The sequence below is a fragment of the Rhinoderma darwinii genome, chromosome 5 (assembly GCF_050947455.1).
Source record: "Rhinoderma darwinii isolate aRhiDar2 chromosome 5, aRhiDar2.hap1, whole genome shotgun sequence".
Lineage (NCBI taxonomy): Eukaryota > Metazoa > Chordata > Amphibia > Anura > Rhinodermatidae > Rhinoderma > Rhinoderma darwinii.
In genome coordinates this window covers 55,286,780-55,305,067 of record NC_134691.1, presented here as the reverse complement: position 1 = coordinate 55,305,067, position 18,288 = coordinate 55,286,780, and the positions used below count along the sequence as shown (strand labels likewise).

At 42.4% G+C, this 18,288-nt stretch overlaps 1 protein-coding gene across 1 annotated transcript in view; it reads left to right on the top strand.

Annotated features, from left to right (window-relative positions):
• The first annotated feature begins 249 nt into the window (after window positions 1-249).
• NECAB1 (N-terminal EF-hand calcium binding protein 1) overlaps window positions 250-18,288 on the top strand; it is a 218,528-nt gene continuing 200,489 nt past the window's right edge. The window contains exons 1-2 of the mRNA XM_075826018.1: window positions 250-510; window positions 7,137-7,161. Coding sequence (XP_075682133.1) covers window positions 412-510; window positions 7,137-7,161 — 124 coding nt within the window. The 5' untranslated portion in view covers window positions 250-411. The remainder of the gene's footprint in view (window positions 511-7,136; window positions 7,162-18,288) is intronic.

Sequence of the window (18,288 nt, the reverse complement as noted above, 5' to 3'; positions counted from 1 at the left end):
ACGTTTAACGTCAATGATCTTTCAGCTATAAGGATTTGTTTGTTTGTTTTTTCCAAATATTTGAAACAATGTCATAATTTCACTGTTATTCTTTATTAATATTGACTGATATGATCCATATATGACATGATCCATACATATAGTAATAAGATGAAGAGTCTGATATAGGCTATACTATATGGAAATAAGGTATTACAGTAGTAACAGTGGGAAGATAAGGGGCTGTACAGTGTTGCTGATCAGGATGAGCACACTTGGGAGGGATTGTAGGAAACTGAAGGAGGATCAGCACACAGCAGATTGTTATTAGCTGTGAGGATCTCTGACTCACAATCCTAAGCTCCATAGACAAGGAGTTCACCTGGTATCCAGGCACCTGACTTCAGTGTGAATCACTGCATTGATTACAGAATGGATGGTCTGGAGATGTCTTCTCCTACCATGACTGACTCTTCAGAAGAAATCAGCTCATCCCTGCATATGACTAAAGGCATGTCCATCTTCCTGGATGTAAGTATGAATGGGGCACTGTGTTCTGATCATCATTTATCTCTTGGACTCTTTGCTGTGCAGATAGCAGGATGAAAGTAATTGTCAATTTCTTGTAAATAATAAAACTTTTATATACAGGAGTTCCAGCAAGCCATCAATCCAGCTTCTCATGCAGTGAAGTCCTCACTCATTGGTAGGAAGCCCTAATCCTACCTGATCAGATCAGTAAATATATAGAGAGAGAGAGACATGATGGATAGATCGATAGTGCAAAATCATCACTAATATAACTAATACCTAATCTCATCTACGTTTCCATATGACTATCATCGTAATTACATTGAAGATCCCCCCATGCGCACTTCTTTTTCACTCCATACCATTATGTACTATGTTTTATGTATTTGAGAAATACAGGTACTAATAATTAATACACATTTATTTCATTTAACTACAAATAAGAGAATATTATAAAAGAGAAAAATGTCATATACAATTAAATTGATATAAATACATCTGGAATTTCACCATTACATTCTATGTCATATGTCTGCCAATTCACAATATTCTCTGCACTATTGCATTGTATTTTATGGGCACGCCGACCTCTAATATCCCAGTGTTCAGCTTCTATATTGATTTCTTCTAAATTAAGAACGCAATAAAGATTGGGTTAAATATAGGTAAGTTATTCTCATTCATGGCATATGTTGTCATTTTGTAGATGTTGAGAATAATAAAGATGCAGGAGGTGTGGAATAATGAAAAATAATAATAAAAAAATAAATAAATATTTAAGTCTGTACGCTTTTGCCATGGAAAAAAATATTTCTATATATGTTAGTGGTTACCTGGAGTTAAAAAACTAGCACCAAGTTTTAGGTTGCAATCATCATTCCTTCATTCATTTTCAGACCTCCTGATATGCAGTTTGCATCCTGCTCTTATTTTCAGAATTCTCATCTGCGCGTATCCCTTCCAGTAATACATGCTGGATATGAGGTCTGTGTGCCCAGGATGTTCCTGCTTGACTAGCTCTCAGCTTCATTCCTGTACCGCAATCCTTTTCTACTCCCCTTTTAGGATCTCTTCTCCCCTGTCCTGACAGACACTGATGCTGAGGAATGTATGGTGCCCACTCCCTTATTCCTACGTTCCCATGTGCTTTTCTCACTATCTACACTCTGATACAGTTTAGCCTGTGTTATGTGCCCTTCCTAAAGACTTGGATGCTTTCCCCTCTCTCCACTATCTGATCTGCCATGTCTAACCTCTAGAGAGGATGACCTCAGCCCACAACAAGAGCAGTGTGCTGTCAGATCTATGTCAGAATCAACAGGACAACCAGCTATGTACAAGAGTTATTAAGACTCTACAGCAGCAAAATGGTACACATTTGTTTTTAATAAAGGCTATTTAGAAAAATACTTAATTTTGCATTTTGGAAGCAAATGAACAATAAAAATAAATAAATCAGTTTAAAGGTGTCCATAGCTATTAAAATATAGATAGATAGATAGATAGATAGACAAAGAGATCTAATTTAATTTTGCCTCAAATACTAACAGCCCTATTTTTAAATGGGGGTGTGGTTAGGCAGTCACTAAATGCCAACCTATATATATATATTTATTTATGGCAAATTAACAACACATCTATAAAATAGGCTGAGGCTCAATTCACATTACATATGTGGTGCATGGTTGGCATATGTGTCAGGAAAATTTTCCAATGGACTGTATATGTTAACGATCCCATAGACTTCAATAGGCAAACTTATGCCAAAAGAGTGTCCTTTTGGCATACATTTGGCCAGTATACATTTATATACCGGTACCTCCATGGTATTGAAAAATGCAGTAGATTATGCTTTTCAATGCAATTGTAAATATGTGTGTATATTATATAATATATATTTATTGTGTGGTATATATTTTTTTTATGGGTGTCAATTGCAGACTTATTCATCTTAATAGCCATACAGTTGTATACATTTAGGCATATATTCAGCAGACCGTTTCCCACAGTCCTGCTGAATGCAATGTGAACCGAGCCTAAACTTGTCAACAGCATTAAAACAAAATGTGACATACAAACCCCACTATTGAAACACTTGAGCCATAGTGTGTGTGTAATGAGAAGTGCCTCTTCTATTGAATGGAGCACCTGCCGTCTTGTTACTTGTCTGCGTTTTTCTTACTCTCTGCCTCCATAGTCATTTCTTCTTCTCTTTTTCTTACTGGCTACTTATTGTTTAGCGCTGTTTGCTCAGCCTGAGCTGCCTATTCCCTGTCAATGACATTGTATTTTTTTTACAACTGTTATGTAATATTTCTTGCTATATATAAATGATCCCAGGGAGGAATATGCCAGGTTCATTGTTATGGAAGTAATGAAAATGAATAATTGCTAAATGATCTATTAAACAAACAGATTGTATGCCGTGTCATTGACAATTAACCCAGATATAGTCAAATAAAGGCAGCAGTCAGAAGAGGCACGCAAAGTATCCGTGTTTGCAATGTATCATATCTATTCTTCGGTCTCTGTCTTCCCTTCTTTTGCACAATTCCTCACTTGCTGTCTTTTCTCTATCTCATTGTTTCTCTCTCCCTGACAATCCTCTGTGCGCTATAGAAGAGCCTGGACTCCAGGCTGATGAATTTTATCTGCACTAAGGGTATGTTCACACGCAGTGGTTTCAAACGTAATTCAGGCGTTTTACGCCTCGAATTACGCCTGAAAAAACGCCCCTAATACGCCCACAAACATCTGCCCATTGCTTTCAATGGGAATTACGATGTTCTGTTCCCACGAGCCTTCATTTTACGCGTCGCTGCCAAAATACAGCGCGTAAAATGACGGCTCGTCAAAAGAAGTGCAGGACATTTCTTCGGACGTTTTTGGAGGCGTTTTTCATTGACTCCATTGAAAAACCGCTCCAAAAACGGCCGTAAAAAACGCAGCGAAAAACGCGAGTTGTTAAAAAAACGTCTGAAAATCAGGAGCTGTTTTCGCTTGAAAACCGCTCTGTATTTTCAGACGTTTTTGCTCACTGCGTGTGAACATACCCTTATACGTTGTTTCAAAAGCATCAGAACTGGAGACTGATGCGTGCCGCTGATAGAGGATTGTCTAGACTGGATACAAATGTAACAAACACTCAGCTGTGAGAAGTATTGGGTCTGTACAGGTTTTTTTCCTCTGAATGTAAATAAAAATGTTCTGATTGTAAACTGAGATCTTGAAAATTGGGAGGAATTGAAACACAAAATATATTAGTACGATATACACTACCGTTCAAAAGTTTAGAGTCACTTAGAAATTTCCTTATTTTTGAAAGAAAAGCACAGTATTTTTCAATGAAGATAACATTAAATTAATCAGAAATACACTCTATAAATTGTTAATGTGCTAAATGACTATTCTCGCTGCAAACGCCTGTTTTTTTATCTACATAGGTGTATAGAGGCCCATTTCCAGCAACCATCACTCCAGTGTTCTAATGGTACATTGTGTTTGCTAACTGTGTTAGAAGGCTAATGGATGATTAGAAAACACTTGAAAACCCTTATTATTATGTTAGCACCGCTGTAAACAGTTTTGCTGTTTAACGGAGCTATAAAACTGACCTTCCTTTGAGCTAGTTCAGAATCTGGAGCATTATATTTGTGGGTTCGATTAAACTCTCAAAATGGCTAGAAAAAGAGAGCTTTCATGTGAAACTCGACAGTCTATTCTTGTTCTTAGAAATGAAGGCTATTCCATGCGAGAAATTGCCAAGAAACTGAAAATTTCCTACAACGGTGTGTACTATTCCCTTCAGAGGACAGCACAAACAGGCTCTAACCAGAGTAGAAAGAGAAGTGGGAGGCCCCGCTGCACAACTGAGCAACAAGACAAGTACATTAGAGTCTCTAGTTTGAGAAATAGACGCCTCACAGGTCCTCAACTGGCAGCTTCATTAAATAGTACCCGCAAAACGCCAGTGTCAACGTCTACAGTGAAAAGGCGAAAAGATTAATATGGGCAAAAGCACACAGACATTGGACAGAGGAAGATTGGAAAAAAGTGTTCTGGACAGACGAATAGAAGTTTGAGGTGTTTGGATCACACAGAAGAACATTTGTGAGACGCAGAACAACTGAAAAGATGCTGGAAGAGTGCCTGACGCCATCTGTCAAGCATGGTGGAGGTAATGTGATGGTCTGGGGTTGCTTTGGTGCTGGTAAAGAGGGAGATTTGTACAAGGTAAAAGGGATTTTGAATAAGGAAAGCTATCACTCCATTTTGCAACGCCATGCCATACCCTGTGGACAGCGCTTGATTGGAACCAATTTCATCCTACAACAGGACAATGACCCAAAGCACACCTCCAAATTATGCAAGAACTATTTAGGGAAGAAGCAGGCAGCTGCTATTCTATCTGTAATGGAGTGGCCAGTGCAGTCACCAGATCTCAACCCCATAGAGCTGTTGTGGGAGCAGCTTGACCGTATGGTACACAAGAAGTGCCCATCAAGCCAATCCAACTTGTGGGAGGGCCTTCTGGAAGCATGGGGTGAAATTTGTCCCGATTACCTCAGCAAATTAACAGCTAGAATGCCAAAGGTCTGCAATGCTGTAATTGCTGCAAATGGAGCATTCCAAGACGAAAGCAAACTTTGAAGGAGAAAATTATTATTTCAAATAAAAATCATTATTTCTAACCTTGTCAATGTCTTGACTATATTTTCTAGTCATTTTGCAACTCATTTGATAAATATAAGTGTGAGTTTTCATGAAAACACATAATTGTCTGGGTGACCCCAAACTTTTGAACGGTAGTGTATAATGTTTAATTTTACAGTGATGAATCTTTATTTACATAAAACTGGAATGTTCCTGAAAAAATGGGAAAAGCCACTGAAAATCATGTAATTTGGTAGAAAACTTTATCAGACTTGTTTTAAAAATGTTGATTTATAATAATGACATGATTTGCACAATAATGCATAGTCCTGCCAGTGATATAAACATTCTAGTTGTAGTTTTTTCAAGCTTGATGTACAAGACTTCTTTCCACTGGTCAGCTAGTATGACCATTCTAAGGGTATATTCACACGGCAGCCTCCGTAACAGCTGAAATTACGGGGCTGTTTTCAGGAGAAAACAACTCCATAATTTCAGCCGTCATGGCATGTTGAGGCGCTTTTTCGCTGCATCCATTACGGACGTAATTGGAGCTGTTTTTCTATGGAGTCCATGGAAAACGGCTCCGTTTACGTCTGCAGAAGTGACAGGCACTTCTTTGACGCGGGCGTCTTTTTTTACGCGCCGCCTTTTGACAGCGCCGCATAAAAAAAAAATTACCATCTGCACAGAACATCGTAAGACCTATTCTAATGAATGGGCAGATGTTTGCCGACGCTTTGGAGCCGCTATTTCGGACGGAATTCGGGGCAAAACCGCCCGAATTACGTCCGTAAATAGTGTGTGTGAACATACCCTTAGGCTGAATTGACATTCACCTCGGGGACCCGCACCTATCTCTAGAACGGGGCCCCCTAAACTCTATTCTACCTTTTTCTGCTGTAGCTGCCTCCCGACCATTTCCTGACTATATGGTCGGGAGTACGAAAACAGCATAACTCGCTGAACAACGCTGTTTTTGTAGCTCCCATAGTAGTGTATAGCAGTTACGGAAGCAGCGTAGTATGCGAGCAATGCTGTTTCCGTAACCACCTTTCAGTTCTATGGGAATTACGGAAACAGAGTAGCTCAGCGAGTTACGCTGTTTTCATACTCTCGACCATATAGTCAGGAAGTAACCGGGAAGCAGCTACAGCAGAAAAAGGTAGAACGGGTTTAGAGGGCCCCGTTCTAGAGATAGGTGCGGGTCCTAGAGGTGGGAGCCCCATCTATCTGACATTTAGGACATTTCCCGTGGATATTTCCTAAATGTCCCTGATAGGAAAACCCCTTAAAGTTGAGGCTAAAAAAATTAGACAATGATTTTGCCTCAAATCAATGCGTTTTCCACGCTGACTTTGGATGCTAATTTCAAAATCCAGGCAGATTTTTATGCTGATTTTGACCTTTTTTTCTCCAGCTCACTGGAGGTTTTTCATTTTCAACAGTAATATCAGCGTGTGACTTTTCAGTGCACAAAACAGGGCATTAAACAGAGCCAAAGGCATTTGTCGCCGTTTTTTCTGCCTTCCATTAATTTTACCGGGAATTTTCGGGGCAGATTAGGCTCCTAAACAGGTCAGGACATTTTATTTTTGAGCGGTCATGATTTTGATTCAGTGCGCATAAGTTTAAGCGCTGTATGTACTATTGTGCTGATTCCCATTAAAAGTAATCGAAGGCAAATTAGAGGCATTTTACTTACTGATCCCAACACCGAAATAGGGCGTAATCGGCATGTAAAAAACGCAGTGTAAACATACCCTAAGAACTGGGCTGCTACCTATATAACCATATATCTTGTGTGTTTTTGTAGTACCTGTGAGTCATATAACCCGTTCGGTGATTTAGTAGCTGCTGTATTATCCGCGCTTCAACAAGACATATTAAAAAGATGTCAAATAAGATTTAATTGGCATGAATAAGCCCGTCACTTGTACAGAGATAGTAATTTCTTTTTTCTGTTATTTCAGATACTGAGAAGAGCAGACAAGAATGGTAAGAACATGACAGCAATAAATATATCCTGTATAAAGTGAACATTATATAAGTGTGTGCAACTAATCCAGAGCTCCGAGTGGAACACAGATGATATATATCTATGATATTTAGGAAATGACACATATGACGCATGCAGGTCAATCTGAGGGGCCTTATGTAGTCTTTTACAGTGAAGGAAATAAGTATTTGATCCCTTGCTGATTTTGTAAGTTTGCCCACTGTCAAAGTCATGAACAGTCTAGAATTTTTAGGCTAGGTTAATTTTACCAGTGAGTGATAGATTATATTAAAAAAAACAAAGAAAATCACATAGTCAAAATGATATATATTTATTTGCATTATGCACAGAGAAATAAGTATTTGATCCCCTACCAACCATTAAGAGTTCAGCCTCCTCCAGACCAGTTACACGCTCCAAATCAACTTGGTGCCTGCATTAAAGACAGCTGTCTTACATGGTCACCTGTATAAAAGACTCCTGTCCACAGACTCAATTAATCAGTCTGACTCTAACCTCTACAACATGGGCAAGACCAAAGAGCTTTCTAAGGATGTCAGGGACAAGATCATAGACCTGCACAAGGCTGGAATGGGCTACAAAACCATAAGTAAGACGCTGGGTGAGAAGGAGACAACTGTTGGTGCAATAGTAAGAAAATGGAAGACATACAAAATGACTGTCAATCGACATCGATCTGGGGCTCCAATCAAAATCTCACCTCGTGGGGTATCCCTGATCCTGAGGAAGGTGAGAGCTCAGCCGAAAACTACACGTGGGGAACTTGTTAATGATCTCAAGGCAGCTGGGACCACAGTCACCAAGAAAACCATTGGTAACACATTACGCCGTAATGGATTAAAATCCTGCAGTGCCCGCAAGGTCCCCCTGCTCAAGAAGGCACATGTACAGGCCCATCTGAAGTTTGCAAATGAACATCTGGATGATTCTGAGAGTGATTGGGAGAAGGTGCTGTGGTCAGATGAGACTAAAATTGAGCTCTTTGGCATTAACTCAACTCGCCGTGTTTGGAGGAAGAGAAATGCTGCCTATGACCCAAAGAACACTGTCCCCACTGTCAAGCATGGAGGTGGAAACATTATGTTTTGGGGGTGTTTCTCTGCTAAGGGCACAGGACTACTTCACCGCATCAATGGGAGAATGGATGGAGCCATGTACCGTCAAATCCTGAGTGACAAGCTCCTTCCCTCCACCAGGACATTAAAAATGGCTCGTGGCTGGGTCTTCCAGCACGACAATGACCCGAAACATACAGCCAAGGCAACATAGGAGTGGCTCAAAAAGAAGCACATAAGGTCATGGAGTGGCCTAGCCAGTCTCCAGACCTTCATCCCATCGAAAACTTATGGAGGGAGCTAAAGATCCGAGTTGCCAAGCGACAGCCTCGAAATCTTAATGATTTACAGATGATCTGCAAAGAGGAGTGGGCCAAAATTCCATCTAACATGTGTGCAAACCTCATCATCAACTACAAAAAATGTCTGACTGCTGTACTTGCCAACAAGGGTTTTGCCACCAAGTATTAAGTCTTGTTTGCCAAAGGGGTCAAATACTTATTTCTCTGTGCACAATGCAAATAAATATATATAATTTTGACAATGTGATTTTCAGTTTTTTTAAATATAATCTATCTCTCACTGGTAAAATTAACCTATCCTAAAAATTCTAGGCTGTTCATGTCCTTGACAGTGGGCAAACTTACAAAATCAGCAAGGGATCAAATACTTATTTCCTTCACTGTATGTACCCCTTCTATAAAGCTTCACCTCCTCTACTACTCTATGGGGCAGTTCTGGGTTTACATCTTAGGAGCCTCTAGGCACGGATTGTCTGGTGCCTTACACTCAGTTCATCAAGAAGGCCAAATCTTAAAGTGAATGTTCACCAGTCAATACCACTGTTTTTTTAAATCTAAATACACTATATGACCAGAAGCATGTGGACACTTATCCTAATTCTTAGTGTTTCGGCCACACCCACTGCAAACCGGTGCATACAATCATGCACACAGCCATGCAATCTCCATAAACAAATATTAGTAGTGGTATGTCACTTTAAATGTGGCACTGTCATAGGTTGCCACCTTTGCCGCTAGTTAATTTGTACATTTTCTGATGCCACATCTACCCCGGTCACCTGTACATGCTATTATTGTGAAGAGGAAGCGTCTAAGAGTAACAACAGCTCAGCCACAAAGCTGCAGATCATGCAAACTCAGAGAGTATGGCCACTGAGTGCTAAAACACTTCATGAGTCAGGGTCCTCTTACACGGCCCAATGTAGGCTGTGTAAATGAGCGCCGATTAGCGAGACAGCTCGTTGTTTGGCCCTTGTTTGCTACTTTCACAAAGAGCTAGTATTGGGAAGAGCGCTCATTACGATCGCTCGTCCCCATACATTTCTCTCATGTTGGCAGCACGTCTCCCTGTTTACACTGGGAGATTTGGTGCCAACCACGATAATATTTTAGGCTGCATAAACGATACAATGAACGAGTATTTGCTTGTTCATCGGCTGATCGTTGGCCTCTTTACACAGGGTAATGATCGGGAACGAGAGATCTGTGTAAAAGGGCCTTAAGAATCGTCAACTATGGCATCATTCACTACGGATATCCAAACTGCTCCTGGAAGTAACATCGAGCAAAAAAATTGAGATAACGACCCTAGGAGGGTGGTAAGAAATATTAAAGCTGCTGGATACAAGTTGCCAAAGGCTAAAAAAAGGGGGTGCCTAATTTCCACCTCACGCAAAATATCTAAAATGTATATTTTATTGGTCAAGATTGAAATTCAAAAGATATGTCCCTATACTATATAATGATGTTAAAATTTGCAGTCCGTAACTATCCAAAAAGACTTCTAATTAATTTGATGATATTCAAAAGCTGTTTGGCAAGTATGAGGTATATATGCAATTTCTCATAGTGTTGTGTCTGCAGTACACATTGCTAGCTATAACTTAGTATTTAGATATATTCATAGGACCATTTAGGACACATTATGAAAACTAAATTCAAAGCCCCCCGACATGTTTCGCTGCATTCGGTGTCTTCTGGGGCTTATGGGCTAATGGCAAGAGCATGCCGTGTATTCACAATCTTTAAATGGAGACTGTCACCAGAAATTTACCTATCAAACTAGCAACATAGTAATATAGTGCAGGCTCACCTGAATATAAAGTTTTTTTTCCTTTTTCACATGAGTGCCTCCTTTGCATAGAAAATCAATTGCTCCAAATTGTTTATTTGCATATTTTGAATAAACGAGGGCATCACTGTTGCTCCAAAATGCTCAGTCTTCTTTCCCCAGTCCATCCCCTTCTCCTTCCCTTCTTTCATTGATTGACCGGGGCCAGGCAGTGTAATAGCCGAGTTCACGCCTGACCCCGTAGTCTCCTGAACGCGCGCGCGGCTCTGCTTCCTGATCGTCAGTTCTGTGCATGCGCCAATTAGACTACACTCGCGTCTGATCTGCGATGCCGAGGTCCATCTCTTCCTAGTGTAGTCTGACATAATCTATTAGGGTATGTTCACATGGCTTATTTTCGGCCGTTTTTCGGGCCGAAAAACGTACGGAAAATTGGATGCAGAACGTCTCCAAACATCTGCCCATTGAAAAATGGCGTTCTATTCCGACGGGCCATTTTTTTAAAAAGAAATACGGCCATGAAAATTAAGTGCATGTCACTTCTTGAGCCGTTTTTGGAGCTGTTTTTCATTGACTCTATAGAAAAACAGCTCCAAAAATGGGCGTAAAAAACGCCATGAAAAGCGGGAGTTTGCTTAAAAAAACGACTGAAAATCAGGAGCTGTTTTCCCTTGAAAACAGCTCTGTATTTTCAGACGTTTTTTAGTAAGCGTGTGCACATACCCTTACACAGGGCCGGCCTTAGGATAGCTGGCGCCCTGTGCGAAATGCTCTTCGGCGCCCCACCCCATCATTAAAAAAAATGCTCCAAAAATTATAATGCCCCTTTAGTGCCCCCATACAGTATAATAATATTTAATAATACAATATATTACAACTCCTTAAAGGACACAGTATTTTGTCCTCTAATTGTGCCCACAGTATTATGCCACCTGTAGTACCCCTACACATTATAGTGCCCAACTATAGATTTTGCCATGCAGCCTCCCCATAGAGCGTGCCATAATCCCCCACCTCCTCCTTGTAGATTGTGCCATACAGCCCCCACCTCCCCCTTGTAGACAGTGCCCCCAAACAAAAACAAAAATTGTACTCCCCTAGGCCCCGTTCCCACAACGAACTGAGCTGCTCCACCACGGAATCCTGAAGCCTAGTACAGAGTTTCCCAACCTTTTTGGACTCACGTCAGCACTGGAAAAATAAAATTTCCTCAGAGCACCCCTACCAAACATTGTTTCGTGAAAAACCGAAAACGGCAAAAAAAAAAAAAAAGCACTACTCTCGTAAGGTATGTTTACACACTTTTTTTTTAAGGCAAATAAAATCTGCCTCAAAATTCCTTCAGCAACTGACAGCGTTGTTTTACTTTTTTTTTGCGTTTTTTTCTTAAGCCGTTGAAGCTAATGCAAAAGATGCAGGAAAAAAAGCACCAAACGGGCACCGCAGGTATTTTCTGCCTCCTATTAATTGCAATTGGAGGTCAGAGGCCGAAACCACTTGAAGACCATCAGCCCACCACTCACAGATTCCCCCTTGTAGATAGCGCCACACAGCCCCCTTGTAGATAGCGCCGCACAGCCCCCTGGTAGGGAGCGCCGCACAGCCCCCTGGTAGGGAGCGCCGCACAGCCCCCTGGTAGGGAGCGCCGCACAGCCCCCTGGTAGGGAGCGCCACACAGCCCACAGCCCCCTGGTTTGTAGCGCCACACAGCCCACAGCCCCCTGGTTTGTAGCGCCACACAGCCCACAGCCCCCTGGTTTGTAGCGCCACACAGCCCACAGCTCCCTGGTTTGTAGCGCCACACAGCCCACAGCCCCCTTGTAGGTAGCGCCACACAGCCCCCTTGTAGGTAGCGCCACACAGCCCACAGCCCCCTTGTAGGTAGCGCCACACAGCCTACAGCCCCCTTGTAGCTAGCAAACGCCCCCCCTCTTCCTGTAGCTAGTGCCACTGTATCTCCCTGAAGGAGCGGAATCCCTGTGTGGCCGGGGATTCCGCTCCTGGAGTGCTCTGCTTGATGTCTCTGTCCATATATGGACAATGACATCAGGGGAAACTCCTGCAGCGGAATCCCCGTCCACAGCGTTGCCGACACGGTTACCGGGGATTCCACTCCAGGAGAAGCTCCTGTCGTCTGTGTCCATTTATGGACAATGACATCGTTGGCTTCTCCTGGAGTGGAATCCCCGGTCACCACGTCTGCAACGATGTGGATGGGGATTCCGCTGCAGGAGTTTCCCCTGATGTCACTGTCCATATACACCGTGTTCCAAATTATTATGCACATTGGATTTAAGTGTCATAAACATTTAATTATTAGTCTTTCAATTAAACTCATGGATGGTATTGTGTCTTAGGGCTCTTTGGATCATTGCAATCAATCTCAGACACCTGTGATAATTAGTTTGCCAGGTGTGCCCAATCAAAGGAAAACTACTTAAGAAGGACGTTCCACATTATTAAGCAGGCCACAGGTTTCAAGCAATATGGGAAAGAAAAAGGATCTCTCTGCTGCCGAAAAGCGTGAAATAGTGCAATACCTTGGACAAGGTATGAAAAGATTGGATATTTCAAGAAAACTTAAGCGTGATCATCGTACTGTGAAAAGATTTGTGGCTGATTCAGAGCACAGATGGGTTCGTTCAGATAAAGGCATAATGAGGAAGGTTTCTGCAAGACAAATTAATTAGGATTAGGAGAGCAGCTGCTAAATTGCCATTGCAAAGTAGCAAACAGGTATTTGAAGCCGCTGGTGCCTCTGGAGTCCCACGAACCTCAAGGTGTAGGATCCTCCAGAGGTTTGCAAGTGTGCATAAAGCTGTTATTCGGCCACCCCTAAACAATGCTCACAAGCAGAAACAGTTGCAGTAGGCTCAGAAATACATGAAGACTAATTTTCAAACCGTGTTGTTTATTGATGAGTGCCGTGCAACCTTGGATGGTCCAGATGGATGGTTGGTGAATGGCCACCATGTCCCAACAAGGCTGCGACGTCAGCAAGGAGGTGGCAGAGTCATGTTTTGGGCTGGAATCATGGTGAGAGAGCTGGTAGGCTCCTTTAGGGTCCCTGACGGTGTGAAAATGACCTCTGCAAAGTACGTAGCGTTTATGACTGACCACTTTCTTTCGGGGTACAAATAGAAGAACTGTGCCTTCCGTAGCAAAATTATCTTCATGCATGACAATGCACCATCTCATGCTGCAAAGAATACCTCTGTGTCATTGGCTGCTATGGTCATAAAAGCAGAGAAACTCATGGTGTGGCCCCCATGCTCCCCTGATCTCAACCCTATTGAGAACCTTTGGAGCATCCTCAAGCAAAATATCTGAGAGTGGGAGGCAGTTCACATCAAAACAGAAGCTCTGGGAGGTTATTCTGACATCCTGCAAAGATATTCAAGCAGAAACTGTCCAAATACTCACAAATCCAATGGATGTGTAATGTCGGGGTAGGGAGACGGACAGGTGAGCCCTAATCTACCTGCCACTCAGTCCCTGTCTACTTGCACGGCCCGTCCTAGGCGATGGCGTACAACTGGGCGACGGTCCCTATACTCACTATGTGCATGACAGACAAAACAAGACAAGGGTACACAGAAGCAAGGGAAGTGGGGCAGTTGCCCACGGCAACACCGTGAGCAACAAGAATAGTGGACGAGCCGAGTCAAACCAGGAGAGTACGCGGTAGCAAAAGCAGAACAGGAGAATGGTCAGTCAAGCAGGGTCAATATGAAGCAGAGGTCAGTAAGCAGAGGTCAGTAGAAATCGCAGGAACAGCAGATCCAGGAAACAGGAGAATCACAAGCAAAGGACAAGCAGCAAATTAAGGTATAAATAGACCAAGGGCGGGAGCTAGAACCTTCTGGCCAGGCTGTGATTGGTTCTCCCACTCCTCAGCTTACTAGCCTGAGTGGTAGCAGATCGAGTCACTCTAGCAGACCTAGGAACAGATGCAGACTGATTAACCACGGGCGTCGACACAGAAGCTGTGTCTGGCAGATCCTTTACAGGATGCAAGAATTGTGAAGGTTATATTAAAGAAGGGTTCTATGTTAACATGTAACTTGGCCTGTTAAGTTTTTTTTGATTGAAAGAGCTTTAGATTTCTGTAAATATGACCTCCTGATGCTGCAAATTCAACAAATTACCATTTTAATTCTCTTTACAACCTTTAATATGTTTTGATCTCTGATGTGCATAATAACTTAAAACAGTGCATTTTGAGTTTTTTTACTTCTAAAAAAAATCTGTTATCATTAGGAGATTTGTTCAATAAAATTTGCATTATACTCCAACGGTTGATGGCTTGAAGACTATACTGACCTTCATTTGCATCGACTATTTTAGGAAAATGAGCGAAAAATAACATTTGCATAATAATTTGGAACACGGTGTATGGACAGAGACATCAAGGAGAGTTCCAGGAGCAGAATCCCCGGCCACATGGGGCATGGGGATTACGCTCCTTCAGGGAGCTACAGTGGCGCTATTAGATAGCAGAGCAGGGAGATACCTCCCTGCTCTGTTATAGTGCCGTCGCTACTGCTGTAGCAGCCGCAGCGACTGCTAGTGACGCCAACGCCCTCATGCTCGGTGTCTCCACTAGCAGCCGCTACGGCTGCTACAGTGGTAGCGACTGCACTGAGTGAAGAAGCGCCCGGGCGGAAAGGCAACTTCTGAGTCACCGGGCCCGGGCGCTTCTGAAACAAGCTGGGGAAGGGAGCCAGCGCAGCGCCCCTTCCACCTGCTGGAGTGATGCGCCCTATGCGAAGGCACAGGTCACACTCCCCTAAGGCCGGCCCTGCCCTTACACTGCCTAGCCCCTGTCAATCAATGAAGGAAGGGGGGAGCTTTGGACTGGGGAAAGAAGACAAAGCATTTTGAAATAACGGTGATGCCCTCATTGCTCCAAAATGCTCATTTGCATATATTGAATAAAGTGCTTTTCTCTGCAAAGGAGGTACCCATGTGAAAAAGGTAATATTGTTACATTCCGGTGAGCCTACACTATAACACTCTGTTGCTAGTTTGATAGGTAACTTTCTGGTGACAGACTCCCTTTACCGACTTCCAAATCCCTCCCTGACCGTAATAGCCAATAGAGTGGCTGAATTTATCACCCTTCCCTTCTGTTTAATTGACAAGTACTTGGTCCTGTTAGAACTGAAGGCATAAGTGATGTCATGTGGAAAAGGCCAATCGATTGGCGGTGGTTGCACCTGTGTAGTAGGCAGTCTGGGGTATTTGTATATTGTAATGTGAGTAACAGAGCGCTATTGTGCCTGCTCCCATACTTAGACATTTCAAAGAATGATGCAGTCGAGTGTGTGTGCCCAAGGACTCTGATATTCATTATACTAAAAATAGGCCATCGCTTAAAAATCCCCCAAAAAACAGTTTAAGATTTTTTTCAAGCCTGGTAATTGCACTGTTCAATATAGTAATACTGGAGCCTCTATATTTTTTTCCCCTTTAGGGGACTTCATTGTTGTATAACACACCATCTGAGCTGACCTTTTTAAACCATCTCTCCAGTGCTGACATTGAGGTCCAGGCTGTAAATGGAATAGTTACAAAGGCAATGGCTTACACAGCAGCAGTCCTCTCCAGTGGTTGCGCCTTTTTACAAAGATTTTTGCTTTTGTGAGAACAGAATAAAGATCTTCTCTGCTCTACAATCATTCAACTTTAGTTACACTCACACAAGTTGGCTTTCTCCATTCCTTCTGTCTGTGGAGGCAAAAAGCCATCACTCTGACTTTAACGCCTAGACACCTGTCAAATATTCCCTTTACTAATCGTAATAAAAAAAAAATAAGCTCACATAGAATATTATCTGCAAATAGGTGAGACAATGAACTAGATACGTCACCACTCACCTATTTTGTGTTTTCTGGTCAGGCAGAACACTGAAGAAGCAAGTATATAAAGATATACCCTGTGATGGTCAAGAACATCTGAGAGAGCCAGAGTAGAAGACAATGAGATCCATATGCAAAAATACCAGGTGTACAAGTGCTGCCAATTAAGGATGAATTAATTTTGGGGATGGACAATTGGCAGCACTTATACACCTGACATTTTATCATTTACTTCTCCTTGTCTTATACTCTCTCTCTCTCCCTCAGATGTTCAGTAGAATCGCGGGGGTCCGGGTATTACATCCGAAATATGGACTGTTAGGGTACTTGTACATGGTCCAATATGGACCATGATAGTGAGCGCCGATCAACAAGACACCTCGTCGATCGGCGCTCGTTTGCTCCTTTCACAAGGAGCAATGATCGGTTATGTATAGGAACAAGCGATCATTATTACAATCGCTCGTCCCAATGCATTTCCGTCATGTCAGCAGCACATCTTAAACAGGGAAATGTGCTGCTGACTAGCGATCATTTTATTGGTCGCATAAACGAGCTGATCAGCCGATGAGCTTGTGTTTGCTCATTTATCAGCTGATCGTTGCCTTCATTATCGATCGTTGCCCAGGGCAACGATCGGGAATGAGTGTTCATATGATCGGTCGCTTGCCCGATCATTGGCTGGTGTAAAAGGACCTTTAAACACTAGAACAATACTCCATCCGTATGATGTCTAATTGACACAGTTTTTGCATGCATTTACTTTTTCTTTTTATTTTATTCATCCCCAGTTTTGGCTGTGATGAAAGGCTGCAATAACTGCAAGACCATGTCCAGACAAACCCTTTAATATGTAAATATAAATGATATAGAGATCTTACTGTTAAACCACATGCAATAAGCACAGTTCATGCAGCATAAATGATATAACATATAACTTTCATGTGTCAAATTATTCAAATGCACTGCAGCCTGTAAAAAATTTATAATAATGCTCACGCCATCATGCAGGTTGTAGTGTGTAACATGGGGTTACTGGAATGACTCTCCATTAAGAAAAGACAATCTCAGACCAAATTAATTTTGAACAGTTTGATTTTTACTGAACACAACTGAGATGACCGTGGCATGCAAAGCGTAATGGTTATATCTCTTTAAGAGGCACAATATGATTAATGGTTACAATATTTCAAAGAGTTGCACAATCTTGGTGGTTACAGTTCTAACAAAGTAGCAAAGTCTCTTTATATTGCAGAATAACCATTCATTGGCAACACTTAACAACAAGGAATACTTTCTCTGAAGGCCTCCTCTTCGGCTCACAGAAGTCACACACAGACTATACTACCTCACACAGTCTCACTCAGACTCTCACCCACCGTCAACAGCAGATGGCATTATATCTCCCTCCGCTAGCCCTGCCCTAAGACTTTCTAAATCAAGGCCACAGTTTACTGCCTCTCAAGGATTCTGTAGTACTCTCGTCAAATAGGCAATCTCACTACAGGACTAGCCCACACCAGGTCTACTTCCACACACTACCTACGGGAACAAGGCAGCCTTCACTTCAGGGCCCTAACTCTCAAAGACTCCTAAACAATATCCCTTCCACGGAGTACTCCACCCAGTCCAGTTCAATCCAGGACTGCACTTACAAGGCCACATTTCAGTCCCTACTGTAGCAATCTAAGCGACTCACTAGAACACGAATACTTCTAGATCCTACTAGGATCTACCAAAAGTCTCCCCGGTTTTGAGCATAGCACTGCGTACCCTCACACTGGTTCCCACACCCTGGATGAGTATTTTCACAGTCCCAGCAGATTATCCAAAGCTAGCCCTTCAGGCCAACGATACACTGCAGCCTTCACCACTTTAGTGGTGGCCAGCACGAAATACTTGCAGACCACCCTCTTCCACGGCCTGCCTCTATTACCCCAGACCAGTAAGGGTCACTTTGCTAGCTCACCATGCACTACATTACACACACTCCAGACACTGCTTTGCAAAGCAACAGTACTATTTCCCTCAAGGACTCGCTCACATCATGGCATACGACCTCTCTTCAGCTACGCATAGGCCAGTGTCATATCTC